Here is a 24,017-nt window from a genome sequence, read left to right as displayed (position 1 = left end):
CTTTCTTTTTCTCCTTCTCTTTCTCCTCTTTCATTTCTCTCTCTGTCTCTCTCTCCCTTCCTTCCTTCCTCCCCATCCCTCCTCTGCCCTTTGTTTGTTTCTTTATGTACCCCAATTGCTAATCTACATCAATTGGTAATTTATTCAGAACTTGCTAATATCACTGCAGACTATTGGATAGTAAGGGGGAAAGTATAAAGCATATAAAGTAATTCATAGTATGGAAAATGTGGATAGAGGGAAGTTTTGATCCTTTTCCCATAGAGAATCATCCATTGAACTTGAATACAAGTAGTCCTCAACTTACAACAGTTCACTTAATGACTGAAGTTACATCACCACTGAAAAAAGTGACTTACGCCTGTTCTTCACACTTATGATCATTGCAGCATCCCCATGGCCACATGATCAAAATTTGGATGTTTGGCAACTGCCTCATTTTTATGATGGTTGCAGTGTCCTTGTCCTGGTGTCATGTAGTCACCTTTTGCAACCTTCTGCCAAGCAAAGTCAGTGGGAAAGTCAGATTGACTTAACAACCAGGTTACTGATTTAACCGCACTGATTCACTTAACCGTAGCAAGAAAGGTTGTAAAATGGGGCAAAACTCACTTAACAAATGTCTCACTTAGCAATAGAAACTTTGGGCTCAATTATGGTCGTAGATTGAGGACTACCTGTATAGGGAAATTTCTTTAGTTAATAGATATTTACATGGTAGAATTGAGTTTCAAATAACACTGATTTCGTTGTCTTGGGTGACATCTGCAAAAAAAAATCCAGGTGCTCAGGCATGAAAATGTGCCGCTCAAACACTATACTTTCCGCACTGGAAAAAAATTAGAGGGAACATTGCCATGGATAGCTATTTCTGTTGAAGCAATTCTCCAGATCAGTCTTAACAATCACTGTCAATTGGTACATGTGCATAAAAACAATAGGAAAGAGTTCATGTGATTGACTAGGATTTCCAATTCATTATCCAGCAGCCAGAATACCTACCCTTCCCTTTGAAGTGGCCTTGTTTTTGCTTCCCTTTGGTCTACCACGTGGTCTCTTGGGTGTTGGTGCCTCACTGGGTTCTTGCTATAAACAAAGAGTATTACAATGAGTGACAGAGAAATAAATGTAGTTAATGCTTACACATCATCTCAGGGCATTTTGCTCTGTACCCGGAAGCTACAATGAAAGAAATAAAAGAATCCCACCAATACAGCCAATTTAAAAATTTGATATGCAGGCACATTAATTTCTGACAGAGGTTCATAATACAGTCTGTAGTGATTAAAGTACGAGTTTCAAAGATGTAACATGTTTAGTGGTACAGTCTACACATTTTCCTTATACTAATTTTATCACATAGATAAAACACAATGTTCAAGTGTTATATACTGCAGCTAGTGTTTCACATTTCCTGTAACAGTCCACTTACAGCTGTAAACTAGACGATCCGTGACCCATTAGATCATCATTTCATAGATATTTCCTTACTCAAACACAGAAACAGAATGATGACAGGTGGGCCAAAAAAGTGAGAATGGGGGTGACTTCTGGCTTGCTTTTGGCTTCCCCACTTGAGTTTCTTTATGGAAAACTGCCAGTGAACCTTGACAATCTTCCTTACTGCCTATTCTTTCATTACTCTCTCCCTCCCGCTTTCCTATTCCTTTCCTTCTGTTCCTCCCTCTTACCTTGCTTTTCCCCCCTCCTTCTGTCCTTTCCTCCCTCACTCATTTCTTCTCTTTTCTTCTTCCCTTCCTGTTCCCTTTCCTTTTCTCCCTCCTTCTTGTTCCTCTCCCTGTCTTTCTTTCTATTCCTATCTCCCTTCTTCCTTTTCTTCCTTCCTTCCTGTTCTTTTTATCTTCCTTCCCTCTTTCTTTCTTTCTTTCTTTCTTCCTTCCTCACTTCCCTTTTTCCTTCTCTCCCATCCTTTCTTCCTTTCCTTTCTCCTTTCCCCCAGGCCAGGTGGAGAATGGAACAAGGGAGCGTGGTGTGCTCCTATGGACTTGTTGAAAATGAGGATCACATAACTGTGACTGATTGTGGCAACCCTGAAGCAGTTGTGTTGAAGAACCCACAACTTCTCCAAATTTCATTGCCTCAGGAGAAATGGGTCCCAGCATTTTGCAAATTAGTCAACTTGAGTATCTTGACTGAAATTTTACTCTATAATGTACTGTTTCAACCAGTTAAAAGATTACAGACACAAAAATTTTAGTAGTATGTAGAAGCCAATGATCTAACACTATTAGTCTTTCTTCAAAAAGATTGTCACACTGTACTAATTCAGGCAGATGGAATAGGAGGTGATGTCAGTTGATACTTCACGTCAGCAAAAACCTCTAGACTGGTCTGATCTTGGATCTTTTTCATGTAGAAGTAATAGTAATTTTATACATGTAGAAAGGATCAGGGTTCCCAAGACTTTGATCAGTGACTATAAATCCACAGCCTCATGTGATGCTCCATAACACGGGCGTCAAACTCACAGTGTCACATTGCCACCATGTGATGTATTGAGACAATTTTTCTCTTTGTGGAGCTGGGTTGGGTGTAGCCTGTGCGTGATGCATCTGGCCTGCAGGCCACCATTTTGACACTCCTGCTCCATTACATTGGGAGGTGGATTTGAGGTTCAAATAGCATTCCAGTTTATATAGAAAAAATTAGAAATAATGGCATATATATTTGCTTTTGGTAAAATAGAATATATACCATGAAGCTGTCATCCAAAATCAAAATTATACTTCAGTATCTTGGATAAATAGTTATTTCTATAATTCAGGCCTATATTTACCCAGATTATATGCTTTTAAGTTATACACATGGAAATAAGTGTTAACTGACTCAACTATTAATAGTGTACATTTGGAAAATCTACTGAAAACCAGTTTTTCAAATGTACTATAGTGAGAATGTTACTGCAAATGCACAGCTGCATTTTCTCTCTTATTTAGTGAGCCTATATCACTAAAGACAAATATATTTTGTCTTTACAAAGGAACATGGCCAACACATTTGCAGAACAGACTGTATGGAATACTGTTTCTTAGTTACTTATAGACCAGTGGTTCTCAACCTTCTTAAAGCTGTGACCCTTTAATATAGCTCCTCATGTGGTGGTGAACCCCAACCATAAAATTATTTTCCTTGCTACTTCATAACTGTAATTTTGCTACTGTTATGAATCGTAATGTAAATATCTGATATGCAGGATGTATTTTCATTATTACAAATTGAACATAATTAAAGCATAGTGATTAAGCACTAAAACAATATGTAATTATATATTGTGAAATGGTTTGCTAATGAAAATAATATATATAATATAATATAACCTCTAACCTTGTTACAAAAAGTCCATGAAACACTTCAGTTGGTAACAAAATAAAAATAAAACGGAGAAGACAGTAAAAAAAATGGGTCCAAAAAAATACAGTATTAGGTTGAATATTCCTTCCTATTATTCATCTTGTCCTACTGGTTCTTTATGATTTATCAATTGTTGTTTGTAACTAATGATTGTAACTATTATTATGACCTATGACCTGCTGTTTAAATGTACACTATGATTTGGTGCACTGGAGACAAATTCCTTGTGTGCCTTATCACACTTCATCAATAAACATTTCTATTTCATTCTATTCCTATTTCATTCCATCCTATTCCTATAGCATTCCTATTCCCATTCCCATTCCATTCTATTTTCCTATTACATTACATTCTATTCTAAGCATGGAAGCTTAAAACTAAAAAGATTTCGTGCTTTATTTTTTTTCAAAGTGGCTGCTGAAGATGTTTTGTGACGGCTATCTTTTTTCCCCTCCGCCCCTAAACTCCTGGAATCCTCTCGCTCCCAAGTTTTCCAACCACTCATTCATTCATAGATATCGCGAGAAGAAAATGAAGGTGGGTCTCCTTGTGAATGGACAGAAGTTTTTACAGAAAATGGAAATCCCGAATGTCTGGAGCCAGCTGCTGCAGAGCGCCCGTATGAACTTCCGAGTCTCCGAGGAGGCGGTGACTGCGGACTGAAGGGACATCGTTGCCATCCTTCCCGCCTCGGTTCTTGGCTCCTTCTTCCCGGCGTCCCCTCCCCTTGCCGCGGGAGACCGAGCCCGGCCCGGCCACCTCTCAGGGTGCTGCCTCACCGGTACTCAGGCGCTCCATTCTCCCCCCTTCCCTCGTCAAGCACAGCCATCCGATCCGCCTGCCTGTGCCTCTCATGTCGCAATTGGCTGGGCACTGGCTGTCTTCGTGCCGCCGGTCCTGTCAGGTAGCACCTCCCTTTCACAAGGCAGCAGCTGCTGCTGCCGCCACTCCCCTGGCTCCAAATACTGGCACGCAGGGTTCTTGGTTCCTAAGACTATCAAAACTACGTCTTTTCAGATGGTCTTAGGTGACCCCTGTGAAAGGATCGTTTGACCCCCAAAGGGGTCAGGACCCACAGGTTGAGAACCACTGTTATAGACATTAAACATATGAACAACAAAACTACTGTAAGGTAGAGAAGCCTCATTTTCATAAACTTAAGTCTAAGTGCTATTGCTATAAATCACAGTGCAATGGATTTTTTTTCTTAAAAAAATGTCATTACAGAAGTGACGACAGCTGTGTAATGACAAAATGCAAATAACATAAATTTCCATGATACCCTACTTTCCAGCTGAATGTACTGCCTTCAAAAACAGGTACCATATTTTTCGGAGTATAAGACGAACCTTAGCTTTGGGGGAGGAAAATAGGGGGGGGGGGAATCTGCCTACCAGGTATTCATCTGGCTAGTGTCCTTATTCTGGTCAGCTTCAGCACATAAGTTTGCTGGTTTTGAGTGCGCATGTGCGCTTTTTAACCCCTGGTTGGGGATAAAAAATAGCTTCTAAAGCATAGCTGATCATCGGAGGGAGCAGCAATGAGAAACGCAGGCACGGAAGATCACTTCACTTGTTAGCACCTCATTAGGGCTGAAAAAAGTTTCGAAAAAGCTACATTCAGAATTTTCAGCCTCTTTTAAGAAGTGGGGGAGAGTGCGTCTTATACTCCGAAAAATACGGTATGTCCTTACCATAATTAGTTCACTGAAATGAGTTTTCACTATAAAGGAACAGAGGACAGAGGTTAAAGTTCTAGTAATTGTGAAGTGATTCCCTATCAAAATCTTCTGTTGGATCATATTATAAAGGATGTGATTCAAAGTCCTTTGAAGATCAATAGTAGTGAGACAAAAAACATAAATTCTTTAGAAAACCAATATGTGCTCACTGTATTCAATGATACAATACACTGTATTAACTGCTTTAGAACCTCTACTTATTAATAGGACTTAATTGAAGCTCTGGTCGTATTACAAATGACAATATTGCAGAGTTGCAGACAATTCTACAGAGTTCCCAAACTTTCAGTTGAAATAATCTCTATTTTTTCTGGGATCAAAATAAGCCACTCTAAGGCAATATTGCTGAACTACTAGTCCTAGTATACCAGGCTACTCCAGTCATTGAACTTTTTTGGATGCTACTGAAGAACTTTCTAGATAGTTTAGGAAGGAAAATATGTTGATACTTCTGAATTATGAAAATGGGCAGAGATTCAGAATTTGCTTCAGTACTCCACTATAGAACTGAGTCTGTCCCAGAAACAAAGGAGTTAGACTGTCACAATCACTGCCAGCATCATAAAGCAGGATGCCCTGATTCCCAGAGGAGTTGCTTTCATTAAGTATGCAAAGTAAATGACCTACTAATGTTTAACTTTCGCTGTGTATCATCAATAGCTTTGGTTGCACCATAGTAATACTGCTTTGTATTTCCCTTTCACTATGACTCAGTTGTTTTAAGCAATAACCAGTCAGAGGCAAGATTCATAGTACATCTTGCAAAAGCTTCCCCTAATAACACAAGGGCAGCTGAATATTGTACAAACCTGGGGTTGCTTCCTGGGCCGACCTCGTCCTCTCTTCTCTGAAACATCCTTGTCTTGTTTAGCAGACAGGGGCTGGCTTGATTTTGCACTGGATTCACTCATCTTCTCTCTTTTAAAAAGGACAGATATAAAATGATTCTGTTAATTCATTTCTCTCCAATGTCAACATATGTAGATTTAAAAGTAGATTTCATTTTGGCTATTACAATATCAAACCTTAGGAAAGGGTATGAATAATGCAGAGTGTCTTTAAGGTTTGGTCCTCTCCCTGCTCCGAGAGCAAAAGAAAAGCCCAGTCTACATGTTCAAGAGGTGCTCTTAACCAAAGCAAAGAGCAAATGCCCTCTATTTGCCTCAGTAGGGAAAGCGGGGTGCTTTGAAAAATGGATCTATTCAGATCAGCATGCTCCAAAGGCATCCAAAGGGCCCCCTGTTCTAAATTTGTGTGTGTGTGTGTGTGTGTGTGTGTATGTGTGTGTATGTGTGTGTCTGTCTGCTTCACTGCAGTACAACATACAGGCTAACACGAATATCATGAATGACCATTATTAGAAGAGTTGGCTGCACTACTCCGTCATCCTGCCAAGCCTGAAATTAGAACACTTCTGATTTTTATTAAAGGCTACATGTTTTACTGGGCTAAGAATATCAGTGCTTCTTAGAAGTTAATTAGGCTCACTTCACATTTATTGTGGTACCAACAGATTATCATCCAGCTTTTACAATGATTTCTTTTATAATTGATACCCGATTAAATATGCAATTAGTTATTAGCTTTGGTCCATGCATTCATTAATTTATCATTGAACGACAGAATAACAACCTAAGTTCTGAATGAAAAAAGAATACCGTTTGTTTTAAATGAAGCCTCAGAGCAAAAAGTGTTCCCTGCTATGGAAAAGAGGGCTGGGTTCATAGGCATTTTTTGTATTATAAGCCCTTGTATTTTAAGGTGAATTCTCTGAAGATCGTTTTGAGTCTACGTCTTATAACTATCATAGCACTGCCAGGGTTAACATTACAATGAAGAGAAATTAATATCAATTACAATAACATTTTAGTGGCCCATATAGATTATATATTTATACAAAAATAAAAAAGAGGGGTGAATGTGTATCTTACCTGCCAGGAAAAAATAAGCTGAAGTGGTAGACAAGTGTATTATGGGGATTAGTGAGCAGCAACTTTTTAACTTTCAGGATGTGTGTTTTTTAATGTTGTACGCCGCCCTGAGTCCTTTGGGAGAAGGGTGGCATATAAATCCAATAAAACAAACAAACAAACAAACAAACAAATTGTCCTTCTGGCAATGGGTGTTTTGGTGACAAGCTAATGCCACCATGTACATGGATTGCCTTTGTACATGACAGCCTTCCCATCCCATGATAGACATTTTCTTAGCATTGCCACAATTTCCACTTAATTTCCAAATGTGACCAAACATCCAAAAATGTGCCTTCCCCTTCTCTTACGTACACTATTAGAAGTTTAGTCTGTGGCATTGACAATTAGAAATAGACATCTTGAAGCTTCCCATAAGAAAAGTTCTGAAGAATACAGTTCATAGGTTTAGGCATTTTTAAGATACTCACAATACTTGATAAAGTTTTATTATTTACAAATATTGCCAGTAGCAAAAGCCTGTTTTTATCCTTATTCGTAGCATAAAGTTTAAAAGGTCCACATTTTTTAGATTACAACATTATCTAAATAATTTTTCTTCAAAGCTTATAAATTCAAAAAGTTGAGGAAGGATCACTTTTTCTAATAAAACAAACTCAGCCAAGAGAACAAAATTGTGAGAGTTTTTGAGATGACCAAAGGAGATTTTTTTGGACTTGGAATTAGCTGCCTGCAGGATATAGATATTTCTAGGAACATTGTTTAAAAATATATACTCCAGACAGATTTATGAACTTTGAACACAGAGAGTACTAGTCTTTTGTACAAAATTTGACTCTTACTCAATTATGGAAGTGACTCATGCTTTTTTAAAAAAGAGCCAGACACCTATAAATAATATTTAGAAATGCTTACTGTAGAATTGAACTTACTGAATTTAGTGTGGATTTACTTTGGAATAAATGTATTAAGGGCTGAATAGTAGTCTTTAAGGAACTGCTATGAAATTATGGTCTCTATGCCGCAAGTTTCAGTAAGGATTAAAGGTGGCCAACCTTTTTCAATCTTGGTATCAACCCTGCTCTTTCTGCTACATGAAGCATATTTAGTAATGTTGCATTACCACTGCAAAGCGCACAGTCAGAATTTTCAAGCCCATATTTGAGAGTTTAGTGGGGTCAAAATAAATAAATAAATAAATAAATAAATGTTTCATCCCTTGAATCAATCAAAATGAAAAAAGGGGAAAAATGGTCCCATTCAATTTGCGGTTGCAAAGAGGTGCTGAGAAAGATGCATTCAGCCAATAAATTCCTTATGTATGACATAAATAGATCTACTCACCTAAGATTAAAAAGCCACCATCACAAACCACATTCTGAAGCCATCAATACATCTTCACATACATACATACATATTACATTACTCCCCTTTGTGGTAGAATAAAATTATGCAAAAGAAGAAAAGAAGCTGAAGAAATTAAATTAACATGAAACAGGAAAAAAAAACATAGCTAAAATTATGTTACACTAACACTATTCACTATGCTCAACATACTTTCCTATCCTTGAAAACCACCTCTGCCTCTCCCATACACTGATTCATATATTATTGCTTTTTGTTCTTTAGACATCATCAGCTCCACCCAAGCATAACTTTCTTGGTCTTCCCCTTCCTCTCAAGTCATTTGTTTGTACTTCATATATTTGTTTTGTAATTCAATCCTCATTTACTCTCTGTATGTTCAAACCACTTCCACTGTTTTTTTTTTCATATTGGTCACTCACTTTTGAATTCAATATAGTCATCCATCACTCATTCGTTCTTGACCCCATCTCTTTTTGATGTAGCCACACACTTAAATATCCTGTTCCCACTGCATTCAAGTGATTCTTCACATATCCAGCTCTCGCTTCCATACAACTAATGGGCAAAAATGCATGCTGTTATTCACAGCCATTTTTGCTTCTTTTAGCAAACATTCATTTTCATACAGATTTTACTTCAGCTTTTCGGCAAACCAACTTTCAACACATTCCTGCAAAATATCTGATAACTCAAACATATTTACTTAATCATAGGTTTTCTCCAAATAAACTCATATACTTGTAGTAATATGTTGAAGAATAAAGATGGGCTGCCTACTCCTTGTCCAGCATGTAACTGCTATTCTCCTCTTCCTTGAATCAGAATTCTGTCAAACTTGTTCCTAGGGCCACTTCTAATGCTCCTTGTAGTTTTAGCATTCACTTTTTCATCTTTCTTTTTCTGTGGGAGAACATTATGGCATTCTTCCAGACAGTGACGTGCGGCGAGGTTTATGGCTGGTGAGGCTGGTGACGTCATCAGCGCGAGCCGCGGTCCCCTTCATGTTGACTCAGGAAGGCGGGGAATGGGACCACGTGTGCAGGAGGCTGAAGCTGCCTCAGCCTCCTGCACACGTGGTCCTATTCCCCTCCTTCCTGACTCCTGAGTCAACATGAAGGGGACCACGGCTCACGCTCCGCGGTCCCCTTCATGTTGACTCAGGAAGGCGGGGAATGGGACCACGTGTGCAGGAGGGAGGCTGAGGCTAGAGGAGCCTCCTGCACACGTGGTCCCATTCCCGGACCATGTGTGCAGAAGGCTCCTCAGCACCTTTTCCCTTTTTTTTATTTTCATGATGAGAGCGGTGAGGCTCTGCCTCCCCTGACCGCACGTCCCTGCTTCCAGATTATCAGGCACAGGTGCTGGCTTCATACATGTGATCCACATCCATATTTTAATGTTTCTTTGGTGATACCAGCTATTACTTCTCAGTCTAAGATTCTCACAGCATTTATTTCCATTTCATTAGTGTTTTCTTGGACACTAAGAACATTTCAACTCCAATCTTTGACGTACCACTTTTATTCCATGTATACTTCTCAAATATTCTTTCTAACTCACTTGAGTTTCATCCCAGCAGTCATTCTGTTTCAGTGGCCTTTTTTACTTATTTTTCTCTTTCATCCATTTCCCCCATGTGTCTTTGACATTATTAAGAAATGGTTGCCCATTTCTTAATAATCAGGGCTTTGTATATTTCTCCCAATTTTCATTATATACAATCAAACCAGCCATATTATTAGATTTGTGTTTCTTTGTAATATGTATGAATATACAATTTACAAATTCAAAGTAGACCCTTTTCTAAACAGATATTGAGTATACAATATTGTTCTCAATTATCCTTGAGTCTCTAAATGGCCTAATCACTTTTTTCTACTCTCTCATCTCATTCCTACTCATTCATATCATCTAGCAGAACAATTTATTCCACTAAGATTGTATTTTATTCAGGGTGTTCAATTTCCTCAAATTTACCTCTAGTTTCTTCTATTCTCACTCACATGTAGCATTCCTGCTGCAGCAAGACTTTGGGCAAAATCAGTCTTACTCCTCATGAGTAAGAAAGAGGAAGAAATGCTACTCCAGGCTAGCTAGGATCTCAATTCTAAAAATGACCTTGCATGCAACATTGTTGCCTTCACCTCACAAACTAGAAAATATATTAATGTACCAATAATCCCTCAGGATGTAACATAATCAATACAGAATCAACACACGTTCAAGAAATATTATACATTTCCCTTCTAAAAACCTGCCAGGATGGACTGAAGAAAATGCAGAAGGTTGTGAATTCCAGAGCTGGTACTGAGTTCTGAACACTGAAAAACTCTCATGTACAATGACTGAAAATGTAAAAGCAATCATCCTCACCAGGTTATTAACAAAATGTGAAATCTACATTGAGACAATATTTTTATCAATCCAAGTTTTAATTCAAATGTCCATCAGACCAAAAATAGACCATAGAAGGGAAAACTGTACATGATATCATCAAAAAATAAAACTGTTTGAGTTGGGAAGCCTTATCAATTCAGTAAATAAATTATCAACTATAAACAGGAATGTAGAGGGGGGAAACTCGGGGGAGGGAGGGAGAGGCAGAAGGACAGGGAGGGAGGGAGGGAGGGAGGGAGGGAGGGAGGGAGGGAAGGAGAAATAGATGTGAAGAGGGGAACAGGAAAATAATTTAAAATAACATAAATTATGAGATCTCATAAACAGGATGCAAAAAAAAATTCATTGGTAAAAACACCCAAGAAGATAAAGGTAATAGCTTTATTATGTTGTGAATCTCTTTTTGGAGTTATGATTATAAACTAGACTTCTTCCCCATCTGGTGCCATCCAGATGTGTAACTTCAGACAGCTTGCCTACTAATGACAGAAATTGCAGTCTAATATCTGTAGAAGATACTAGCTTGAGAAAGATTGACATGAATTGAACATTATGTTTGTTCTGAGAAAATTATAGTGCATTTATACATTTCAATGTATATGCCATTCTACCATTCAAACTCAGAAATAGTTTGGCCTGTAGCTCTTTTACTTTTAGGGATTATGCTTTATACAGGTAGTCTTTCATTTATGACAAGGAGCCAAAAATGTCTGTTGCTAAGCAAGACAGTTGTTAAGTAAGTTATGCTCCATTTTATAAGCATTTTGCTACAGTTGTTAAGCGGACCACTCAAATTGTTAAATGAATCATGTCATTAAGCAAATCTGGCTTCTCCCATTGACTTTGCTTATTGGAAGCTGGCTGGGAAGGTTGTAAATAATCACATGACCCCGGGACAGTGCAACCATCATAAATATATGCCAGATGCCAAGTGCACAAATTCCAATCACATGACCAAGGGGATGCTGCAATGGTTGTAAGTGTAAAAACTGGTTGTAAGTCACCGTTTTCCTTTTTTGGTAATAACTTCAAATGGTCACTAAATGAATGGTTTTAAGTTGGAGACTATATGTAATAATATCAGAATGCCAGGTTCCAAAACAATAACAAGGGTACATATGTAAGTAATTATTAAATCAAATAAATTGAATAAAAACTACTTGTAGCAAGAATAGTATTCATATTGCATCTGTCAGATCATACTGAAACCATGATTTAATGAGTCCTGTTTTATTAGACTTTCACTACAACATACCAGATTTGAAGCCCTCCATATAACAGACAAGTCTTTAGCATCATCTGCAACAGATGATGTAAATTTGGATTTAACAGACATCTGGATATACACATACTCTATCCTCCTCAGTTGTCTGTTAAAATCAACATTTCTAGCTGGAAAAAAATAAAGGTTTATTTTATTACTTTTAAATCTTTTTATTACTTTATAAGTAACTCAAGGCAAGAAATATACACAATACTCCTTCTTCCTATTTTCCCCACAACCACCCTGTGAGGTGGTGGTTGGACTAAAAGACAGCGATTGGCCCAAAGCCACTCATCAGGTTTTCATAATTAAGGCTGGACCAGAACTCACACTCACACTGTTTCAGGGTGAGCACTTTAACCACTACAACAAACTAGCTTTAACTAATGTCTAAAAATTTCATTTAGGCAGTGATCCACCTAAAATTGGACTAATTTTTTAGACCAAAGAGAGACTATGTAACTTATTATTACAGCACTTTGATCAATGAAAGTCAGCTGGATGAACATGAATTGTTTCATACCTAATAGATAATTCTTAGATTTACAATAGTAATTCCCAATTTGGGAATGATATCTTCTGACAGTTATCATTAGAATGACATGGAAAACACAACCAATCAAACTTCTGTATTTTATACAGACCATTATTACAGGGACGCTTTCCATTTCTCTTATGAATTTGCCATTTTCCATGAACTGCTTGCTAGGTTATTTGTCTAATTCAATGATGATGTCTACACAGTGCATCAAGCTATGGCTTGTTTTAAACAGTATTTGTAGATCTGTTCATCAAGTTGTCTGATTGATACAACGTTAAGTAATAGTTTATGATTTGTGTCAAAATGCTATAGATTATAATATATAGATTATGGTAATCTATATATATAAAAGAAGGTACGTGGTGGCTCAGTGGCTAAGACATTGAGCCTGTTGATCAGAAGGTTGGCAGTTCAGCAGTTCGAATCCCTAGTGCCGGGTAACGGAGTGAGCTCCAGTTACTTGTCCCAGCTTCTACCAACCTAGCAGTTCGAAAGCATGTAAAAATGCAAGTAGAAAAATAGGGACCACCTTGATGGAAAGATAATAGCATTCCATGCGCCTATGGCATTGAGTCATGCTGGCCACATGACCACAGAGACGTCTTCGGACAGTGCTTTGGCTTTGAAACAGAGATGAGCACTACCCCTTAGAGTTGGGAACCACTAGCACATATGTGTGAGGGGAACCTTTACCTCTATCATCTATCTATCTATCTATCATCTATCTATCTATCTATCTATCTATCTATCTATCTATCTATCTATCTATCATCTATCTATCTATCTATCATCTATCTATCTATCTATCTATCTATCTATCTATCTATCATCTATCTATCTATCTATCATCATCTATCTATCTATCTATCATCTATCTATCTATCTATCTATCTATCTATCTATCTATCTATCTATCTATCTATCTACCTACCTACCTACCTACCTATCTACCTAAACAAATAAATAAATAAATAAATAAATAAATAAATAAATAAATAAATAAATAAATAAATAAAAACCACTCATGAAATCTCCAGAACCGTAAAGCCGACAAACTTGAAATGTGGCACCTATGTTCCTCTTGGCTTCTAGGTGTTTGCTTAGAAAGAATTTTTTGAAATGACAATCAGCTCATTAGTATCTTATATTACTGTGTTTCCCCCAAAATATGACGTCCTGATAATACCATGCCACATTTTTCGGTTGGGCAAAAATGTAAGCCCTCCTCCGAAAATAAGCCCCTGGACAACCCCCCCTCTGGCCAGGCAGAGCACCACTCACTAACCTAGCGGTATCCCGAAGGCACCAAGCCACAGGAATGGGGTAGGGGCAAAGGCTTGCGTTGCTTGGTGCCTTCGGGATACTGCTAGGTAGGTGAGCAGTGCTGTGCCTGTCTGGAGGGAGGGGGGGTTGCTGGGTGGTTGCTCTCTTGTGAACGGGCTCCTGAAGAGCCGGGCACAGCCTCAGGGTCGAACGGCTGTGTTGCACTGTTGCAGCAGCCGAGCTGCCTTTCCAGCCGGGCACAGCACCATTCACTGAGCTAGGGGTATTGCCAAGCCGCTTGAGCGCCTGTTTGACGCCCTCTGGCTCCCGCAGCTTGGAGCCTTCAGAATGCCCCTAGGTCAGTGAATGGGGCTCTGCATGGCTGGAGAGCGGGGTTGCGCGAGCCGCTTTTCTGCTCCCCGCTCGTGTGCCTACCAGCCTCACGATGCCCTTGCCTAACTCTCCTTGCAGAGCCAGGGCATCTCTGCTATTGCCCGCCACCGCCGCATGGCTTTTTCTTAATCTTCCGAAAGTTGCCACTCTGGGAATACGCTCTATGGTTGTACACTCTGGGAGTACGCTCTGCCGGCAGCCAGCCCACAACCATAGAGTGTATGCTGCTGGAAGACTCGACTGCGGATCTCCGGAGTTTGGAAGCCGGGGAATAGGTAATGCTCGGAGCACCGCAGCAGTGGCGGCACCCTGGCCCTGCAGGGAGAGCTGGGCCAGGGCATGGTGAGGCTGGGAGGCACCCGAGCTGGGGGCAGAACAGCCACTCGCGCAACCTCCCTTTCCAGCCACACAGAGCGCCATGCACTGATCTAAGGGGTATCCCGAATGCGACAAGGCGTGGGAGCTGGGGGGAGGGCATAGCACCATGCGGCGTAGCGCCTTTGGAATATCACTGGGTCGATGAATGGTGCTCTGCCTGGCTGGAAAGGGGGGTTGCCAGGTGGCTGCTCATGAGCGTGGTCATCTCATGGCTGGTGTGTTACACTGCTATGACAGTGCAACACAACCATTTGCCCCAGAGGCTGTGCCTGGCTCTTCGGGCGCCTGCTCGCAAGAGAGCAGCCACCCAGCAACCCCAAAACAACCCCCCCCTCCGATAATAAGGCCCAATCAATATTTTGGGGGTAAAAAGAAAATAAGACCCTGTCTTATTTTCGGGGAAACACTGTATTATTAACACAGTTTGATAAGGAATTCTACTCCCCCTACCCACCTGAAAAGATCTGCTCCAACTGCCACTTGGGCATGGGCCATGTGTGACTCATCCGGCCTGCGGGCTGGGAATTTTGAGAGAATCAATGGGGCCACCCTAAGGGAGAAAAGGGGATAGGATAGGAGAGGTTTCTGTGAGGCAAGGCTGAGGGAGAAAAGGGGATAAGATAGGAGAGGCCTCTGTGGGGCAATCCTGAGGGAGAGAAGGGGAGAGGAGAGGTGATCTTAACTACTCATTGATTTTCAAGCTGTAAATGTTGATTTATCAAGCCCAATCACATAGTTTGGTAAAGGAGCATGGGTATTCAGCTAGTAATGTATAAACTAATATATTATTCTTTCCCCTTCCAAAAATTTCAGGATTTCTGGAGATGATGAATTTTGATGAGGCTATAAATACTTAACGGCAATTTACATCCTTTGCAGGAACTTGCTACGACTGAATGCCCTTTTGCCTCTGCTGATGGAGAAAGCAGTGAAGGACAAGAAACATCCCCACTCACTTCCCTTGTACAGGGAGCCCTTGATTTACAACCAGAATTGAACCCAAAATGTATGTTGCTAAATGAAAAATTTGTTAAGAGAGTTTTGCCCCATTTCTTGCCCCATTTGTTAAGTGAATCACTACAGTTTTAAAATTAGTAATACAGTTGCTACGTCAGCGGTTCTCAACCTGTGGATTGCCCAAGACCATAGGAAAACACATATTTTCCATGGTCTTAGGAACCGAGACACCAATTTTATGGTTGGGGGTCACCACAACATGAGGAACTGTATTAAAGGGTTGTGGCATTGAGAAGGTTGAGAACCACTGTGCTAAGTGAATCTGGTTTCCACGTTGACTTGCTTGTCAGAAGGTTGCAAAAGGTGATCAGATGATCTTGGGACACAGCAACAGTCATAAATATGAAACAGTTGTCAAACATCTGAATGTAAATCATATGACCATGGGGATGCTGCAACGGTCATAATTGTGAAAAATGGTCATAAGTCACTTTTTTCAGTGCTGTTGTAACTTCAAAAGGTTACTAAATGAACTGTTGTATATCAAGGATTATTTCCAAATTGATAAACAATTAATTCAGATTTTGGAAAGTCTTATCCCAACATGAAGAAACCAAGAAAACCAACACTATGATACAACAATGAAAGTTGATCTCCAGTTTTAAATGAATGCAGGAAAATGTAAATCATAATTGTGTTTACATCCTAAAATAGTGAATGCGGAAAGACTGAGAATCCATGGATCTATTTATCTGCATGGAAAAAAGGAAAATGCTTTTAAAAATACTGGCTGAAGAAATGCTTATGCAGCATCCCTCCATCACTACATATTATTCTAGACAGCTATTAGGGTGAAAGAGATCACCCATTCCTCAAAATGAAGTTGAAATGCTTGCAGTCACAACCTGTCACCCTTAGAAACAGCAATTTTGAAGGGTTATTTTTCTCTTCAAATACAGAACTCTGCCAATTCTTCTTCCATGTTCCCACACTCTGCTTGCGCCACAACTGTTTGCTTCTATCTGATTAATAACAAATTAAATTTTGAAAGACAACAGGTTGCTCAATCCAAAATGGCTGGCCTAAATCCAAGCAGCACAGTGTTCTCCCAGGAGCTGGGGCACCTTCTGGGCAAATGCTTGGGTTTGCTTACAATATGCTGGAGGGAAACACATAAACACCAAATCACAAATTTGAAGAGTCTGTTTGAAAATAAGGCTGGCTTGGGAGATCCCTTAATGGAGCATTCCAGGGGGATTCTTTTGAAGCCCCAGAAGATGGGCTATTAAAAACAGCCAGCCCACTTGAAGTGCACATAACAAAAGGAAGTGATAAGGAAGGCTGGAGGGCCACACAGGAAGGTTAACAGAACTGGAAACTTTTGAAGAGCTGTCCTGCAGGACACAAATGTTCAATCCCCACAAGGCGTTGATTTGTGGGGGAGGGAGAGTATGATCCTCTTTGTGAACAGGAAAAATAGTAAATGGCTTTTTTAAAAAAAAGTTAGCAAGCAGCTTTAAATAAGAGAACACTGTTGGGGAAAGTTACACACTCCATCCTCTCCTTTTCCACTAAAACTAACCCTCCTGATCAGTAGAAAAGAGGAAAATAACCAAACTCTCTCTTCCAACCATTAGTGAATAGGTTGACGTGCCTCTTCAAGACACTTTCACAATTCTGCCAACATCAGTTAGCCAAGTATTAATAATATGCAGGCTAGGTGCATTACTTTCATGTCTGAACATATTTTTGATTTAAGTTCTCCAATATTTTCAAATTGAGTAATTCACTACATCAAGACTGGAATCTAAATCTGCCTAATCAGAGCCTTTAATGAAAAAAACCAACATTCAAAATCAGTAGCTGCAGCTCACAAACTAAATATACATACTTTGGGCAGTCCTCCCCCCAACAACAGCCAAAAGTTTTGCTCAAAAGTGTAAGCCGGAAACGATATACAGGCTTTACAAATAAATGAATAAAGTAAACCCGTCTAACAGAAAAGCTAGTTAAATTTACCAATCATTTCGACATCTGAAAAGCTATAGCTCAGACTATACCAATTTCCTTTAAAAGAAAACGAAAGCTATGGCATCTTCCCCTTTAAAAGAACGCAAGGGGGTGTTTCTAGAAAACCCAATGCACCTGCTATTTGCACACACACACACATAAATTTTTTTCCAGATCTGCATGTCTATTGGAAGAAACCCACTGAAAAAATTAATAAGTGGACGAAAGTAGTGTCGCGCGATTTGAAAATGAATACAGCCCCAGCGTGCATGTATTTGTAAGGATCTCGAGAAGGGGAAGGGGGGCAGAGAAACCTGAAACACCAGCCGCCACAGCTCCAATGTTATGGGAGTCTCGCAAAAAGGAGCAAGTTGCAATAAGCAAAGCAATTCCAACCGCTACCTACTCTCTTCTGGCGTTAAAAAAATAAAAAAGAGACAAGATAAGGAATTCTAACCATCTAACCGTGATCTGTAGAAAAACATCCATCAGTTTTCCCACCCTGAATAAAATCCGGATCAAGTGCATTAGAATTTAATATTAAAGGCGAAGTGCTTGAGAAAAACCATATCCACTTAGCCACAAATTACAAGGCCATTCCGCCTTCCCCAATCCACTGAGCTCTGCTAAGACCTCCCTTCCCGCACATATAACCCTTCTCTTACTTGCATGCACGCTGAGAATAAAAGGCTGGAGAGTATTTTATTCCGCATGCCTTACTTGCTTCCTATTGTAAATTCCGAGCACAGATACATTTTTTGCAAACTGAAATGACTTTGCAAAATCCGGTTCTAAATTCTGCAAATGTAAAATAAGATTAACGGAACTTTTTTCTTTTTTTAAGAAATCACCAACTTACAATTACTCTTATTCGCGAATCTGTATACGTTTTTCCTTGTGTGTTGTGATGAAATGAAAATAATCCCCCCTTCTGGTTGCTGATGGTTGCAATTGCAGATCTGAAGCAGAAGGCTGGGAGACTTGCAGTGGAAAAAAAAAAAGAGAGAGAGAAACAGCGTATAAGCAGGCAGGCCCCCTCTTATTTATATAAATTTAAAAAAAAAATGTTCCAGGAGGAAGGAAGCTGGGTCAAAATCATTTGCTGAATTAAAAAAAGTAAGAGGGGAAAAAAGCCTCCTCTAAATCTTACTGGAGAGAATCCAGAAGCTAAAAATAGCAAAATCACACTCCAAATTAAATAAGGGCAGGCTGACTGGCTAAGGGGAGCTTAGCCCTTCCAGTGGAAGAGAGAAAGAGGGGGAGGGAGGGTAAAGGGGAAGGAGGAGGAGCCATTCGGCGTCTGCATCATTACCTGTGGGTGGAGGAAATATAAAAGAAAGCCGCAAGGGTGATTTTAAAAGGCTGCTTAGAGGGCTCGGGAGGGGGGGGGGGGAAAGCAGCGGCTGCGCTGAACTGCGAAGAACAAAAGGAAAACAACGGCGGGAGCGCTACCGTAGCTGCTGCCTTTCCCCTCGCGCCAAAAGATGAGGAAGAAATGGGAGGGAACGCTTTGCAAAACTTAAAAAAAAAACATCACTGCCCCCTTGCTTTGTTTCTTCGTTTGAAGAGGGGGGGGGGGAGGCGAATAAGTTTCGTGATTTGAGAAGCTCAATGACCCTAAATAGGGTTGAAGCTGATTTAACAGGATTTCTTTGGAATATAATTTAGGGCCGGCCCAAATCTAGCCGAGACTGTGCCACACAATGTACGTGTAGGCGATTGGTGTGAAGGTTTATTTTTTTTGGGGGAGGGGGGGGGTCAAAAGTCCTGGTTTTCCTTGTTTGTAAATCTGGCCTGGGAATGTATAACGTGGGGAAGTCCACGTTTAGTTTGGGATATAAACATGGTTAAGCTATAATCTCCCCTCCCCCAACTTCTGATGCATCTTTACTTTCAAATAAGAAATTGAGAGGTAGTAACTACTCTAGGTTGGAGATGTGTATTCATTGCAGGCGCCCTAAGAAGAAAATTACAGATTTCCAGGAGTCTTTTCAGTTTACTGGCTTTTAAAAAAAATTGTATTTGATTTTAAGATTTCAGGGTCCCGAGTCTTCACCTAGTGAGTCTCAGGAATAGTGAGGTATTAGTGTAAACAATACTTCCTGCTTGCCACACATTTCTGAATGTATTTTAACTTGCAAAATATCTAAAACCTATCAAACTTATCTTTGTGTGATACATGTGCAGGGATACTTCCTTGCACATGTATCACACAATTAAATTGCACGTGATTGAATTCTGTGCCTATATAGAGCACCTCCTTTGGTGCTGCTTGTGCTGTTAATTTTTGGGAGGGGGATTGGTTTATCTATAGAGAAAGGGAGAGAAAGGGGAAAAAATTGGCCTGCAGCAGAGCAAAATGCCATTGTGACATTTTATTTCCAGGAATAATTTTGGGCCTTTCTTAGAAGATAAAATGATGGATGACTAACTGCACCCCTGAGTATTTTATTGGTAGGGAGTATGGGGAGAGCAATAAGGCGGCTGCTTATTGAATGAATGTCTTGTAATGAACTGGCCTTGATGTCAGCCATTTTGAGAGAGTTCTACCACAAACTTGGAAAAGTCCAAAAGTGCCTGCCAACTCATTGCATAATTGTTATTATGTTTTTGTTATTATGAAATATTAAGAAACTAACTTTTCCTAGGTCATGTACTTTATGTAGAACTTCTCAAAGGTTCCTTTATCAAGATGTTATATTCCATTTTTCTAACAAAAATAAAGGCCATGTTTTTACTATACCTACCTTCATATTCTACAAGTGCAGATCAGTTTAGGAAGTTCAACATATAGAAAAAATAATTATATTCTTGCTGCTCCTTTACATCATCCTAAATAGAATTCTTGAGGACGTAACATGTTTTCATAATCTATATCTTCAGACAAATGCTGTATATTGGAATCTACATTAAATATAATGGGGTTAATTTACAAGTAAATATAAATGGGGTAACACCCATCAGGTTTTATGAAAACATCTGGAGTAAAGGAAAGCAAGAACTTTATTGATCCACTGAAGAGTTCACAAGAACCCCACCCCTGGTTTTCTTACAAATAAAAAATAACAGTTTTATTAGAAGCCTGTACACATGTAGTGACTAATGGATTTGAACATTGAAGGTTGCACTACAAAAATGCATGGGCCAGAGGTTTTAATTTTTAAGTGATAGTTAACAGGATTTTTACTCCAAATCATAAATGTATTATTTCATATAATTTCTGTGGTGAGGTCTGCTCCTCCTAGTGCTGCCGCTAGATACTGCCTGCCTGCCAGCCTGCCAGGACAATGCTGAGCTAAACATAGACCTAACCGATATCAGGCCCATGTGACAAGTTTTTTTGTTGCAACCAATGGATCTACAGCCACCTCTGTCAAAATGCAGATATGACCCTGATGCTGTGCAAGATGGCATTTTTGGATCCAAAAAGAAGATTATGCTCCTGTAGGAGTAACACTAGGATGATGATGGATACATTTCATAATTTTCTCATTCTGTCTTATTCAGACTTACAGGCCATTTGAACTCTTTGAGCTAGCTTTCAAAGCCCCATCAAAAGCTTTCAGGGACTTCATATGTACTAATAAGATTAAGGAACTATCTAAATTAATTGACACAATAAAGTATACAGGTGGAAGATTTGAATCAAATAGGGTCAAAGAACCCCATAAATGCAAAATAAGTGCTGATTGAAGCTAATTAAAATAAATCCCATTTTTGGAGGAAAACGTTTTCAGAAATAAATTTTTGAGGTCCATGCTTAAAGAAAGATTGAACATTTCTCTTTCCAATTCTAATCTCAAACATAGTAGGAAGTGAATTACATTTAACCCAATGGAATTAATTCTAAATAAATGTGAACTGGCTTGTGATTTAATGAATGCAGCTGGATGGTAATATATAATCGAAAACAAATCCTTCACTATAGTTATTCTGAAAAATGAGTATGTATGCCAAGTCCACCTTTTTTTATTAAAAAGTGATACTAATAGTTTTGCTTTTGAGTAAATGTGACTAAATTACTGTTTTACGTCACAAGTCTATAGATGTACACTCCTGAACAACCTTCATCCAATCCAATATGTCTAATATGCAAGTAAGTATATTTAAGCTCTTAGCTTTCATAAACATATGAAATATTCATTAATTTATTTCTTTATTAAAATTTTGGGTCCCTCCATTCTATTATGACTATAATATAAAGCAATAGAATACAAACAATACAAAAGCAAGCATCTGAAAATAACAATTCTCACAAACAGTCCCTGCAAGGGGTCTGTAACCTATTCTAGACTTGGAATGTTTGAATGGAATTCACCTATTCTTTTGATTGAGTTTAGGGCCCTGCCTCTCCTTTATCTTTAATATTTTTAGCATCCTGGTAGTTATAGAGGCACTTGTTTCTATGGAAAAACAACAAGGTGAAAGTACTGTATCACTTGATTCTTTTAATGGGGTGTTGACAGCTGAAGAAAAGTCAATATGGCCATAGAGCAATATTCTGCGTTGTGCAGGAGGGCTTTTGTAAGCAAATTATATTTTTATACTTTTGACCCAATGGAATTTTAAGAAAAGCCTGCATAATAGGGCCCTATCCATCCACCCATCAGTCAAACACACTGGAATTATGTTTGGCATAGTCAAAGAAGCTGGTGAAATAAAAGTATAGGTTTTTAAAATGGCCTGGATGTTTCTGAGTGCTGCTGGGGGGGACGGGGCATCCTAAACTTAATGGCAGAGGGAGTGGGATAGCAACCTGGAATGTTGCTGACTAACACAGCAACAATAGTTATTGAGTTACAATCCTAATGCAGCCTGCAGTTGTAACTTGTGACAGTTGTGAATTAGGTCACCAGTGACTGACCTGATTTAATAATAATAATAATAATAATAATAATAATAATAATAATAATAATAATAATAATATTTAATGCTTCTAGACCGCCCCCTCTCCCGCAAGGGACTTGGGGCGGTGTACAGTTCATACAAAATATAACAGGATACAATAAAATTAAATTAAATATGTACAGTTGACAATTGACATGGAGGAGGTTAAAATGTAGTTAAAAGAACTGTACAAAGCAGATATAAAATAAATTCAAACCCCTAAAAACAAATACAGTAAATTAAAAAGTCCCTAAAATAACCAGATATAATACATTTGCCAGGAGGGACAGTTGAATTATGCCATTTTACAACCTTTTCTGTGGTGGTTATTAAGCAAATGCCATGATCATTAATGGAACTATGCTGTGGGCTGGTTTTGCTGAAAACTGGCATTTGCTTCCTGTGTAAAAAGTGGTTGTGTAACTGTAGGGAGGTCTGTCATAACTTTGAAAGGTTGCCAAGTGACTGGTCATAAACCGAGGACATGCTTCATTGCTCTTTCTACCACCCCTAAAAAAAGGGAACACTTTGGCTATCAAGTGAGAATCTGTTCTCTGCAGCAGTTAAAACAGAATGGCTATAGGGTATGGAGACCTGTGGCTAGATGGGAAGAGGCAGTCCTGCAGCAGGGTTATTGAAGCTCATCAGCCAGATGACATAGATTGAAGGCAGGACCTTCTGTATGTATGGCTCCCCCTTTGTCCTTTATAGGTGATTTTTGGATAAGAAAAGCAAATCTTCAGATTTCTTATTTTCCCTTTAAACAACCGTGTTGTTATTATTAGAGTGCTGAGGATTTTCTTTAGACTTAATATATCTGAAATAAAGCTTACATTTAAAAATGTTATAGAATAGGTACAAGTAGATCTTTAAGTTTTCTTTACTGGCAGGTTTTTCCCCCCTTTCCTCATTAGTAAATACATTAGATACCCTGACTATTAGGTAACAAAGGAATAACCTACTAAGTTTTCAGTTTTTTCTTGCATGTAATGCTGACTAGAAAAAACTTCTAAAGATCCCTGGAATGTTACTGTTGACTAGTTTTTGGAAACAATGCAACTGCTGTTGGGCTTATCCCAATGTACTGCCCAGAGGTACCTAGCCACAGCAATTAATAACTTACTCGGTTCATTGCTAACAATACAGTAGCATCCTATTATCTCTTAAGAGTCCTTCTGTGCAAGGTAAAATAAAACTATGATTCAAACCAACAGCTGTTATGCTAGAGGGCATGTAATATACTGTAGCTGTATATAAGATAGAAGACATAAGTAGTGTGAGAGGGTAAGAAGAAAAAAGATACTGGCCAGAAGGCATGCAGGCTTTTGCCAAGTGCTTCTATTGGCATCAGAGATGGATATTGGCCTTGGAGATATATAAATAGACGCTTGTCTTTCAATAAAACCTCCGTGTGGATATATTGGGAAGACAAAATGAAAAAAAGTAAATCTTACACAGCAGTAGCTATTTTAATACAGGCTGTGCAAATTGGGTAAGGTATATCAAAGAGTGTAA

The 24,017-nt window shown here is 39.1% G+C and overlaps 1 protein-coding gene across 1 annotated transcript in view; it reads right to left on the bottom strand.

Moving 5' to 3' along the window:
* The window catches only part of HMGA1 (high mobility group AT-hook 1), a 35,241-nt gene extending 16,355 nt beyond the window's left edge, over positions 1-18,886 (bottom strand). Inside the window, exons 1-3 of the mRNA XM_081949328.1 lie at positions 18,475-18,886; positions 5,923-6,031; positions 1,003-1,086 (exon numbers count right to left, since the gene is read on the bottom strand). Coding sequence (XP_081805454.1) covers positions 1,003-1,086; positions 5,923-6,024 — 186 coding nt within the window. The 5' untranslated portion in view covers positions 6,025-6,031; positions 18,475-18,886. The remainder of the gene's footprint in view (positions 1-1,002; positions 1,087-5,922; positions 6,032-18,474) is intronic.
* Between the last annotated feature and the right edge of the window lie 5,131 nt (positions 18,887-24,017).

This window comes from Natrix helvetica (assembly GCF_964273705.1).
Source record: "Natrix helvetica genome assembly, chromosome: 3".
NCBI lineage: Eukaryota > Metazoa > Chordata > Lepidosauria > Squamata > Natricidae > Natrix > Natrix helvetica.
This window is presented reverse-complemented; position numbering and strand designations above follow the sequence as displayed.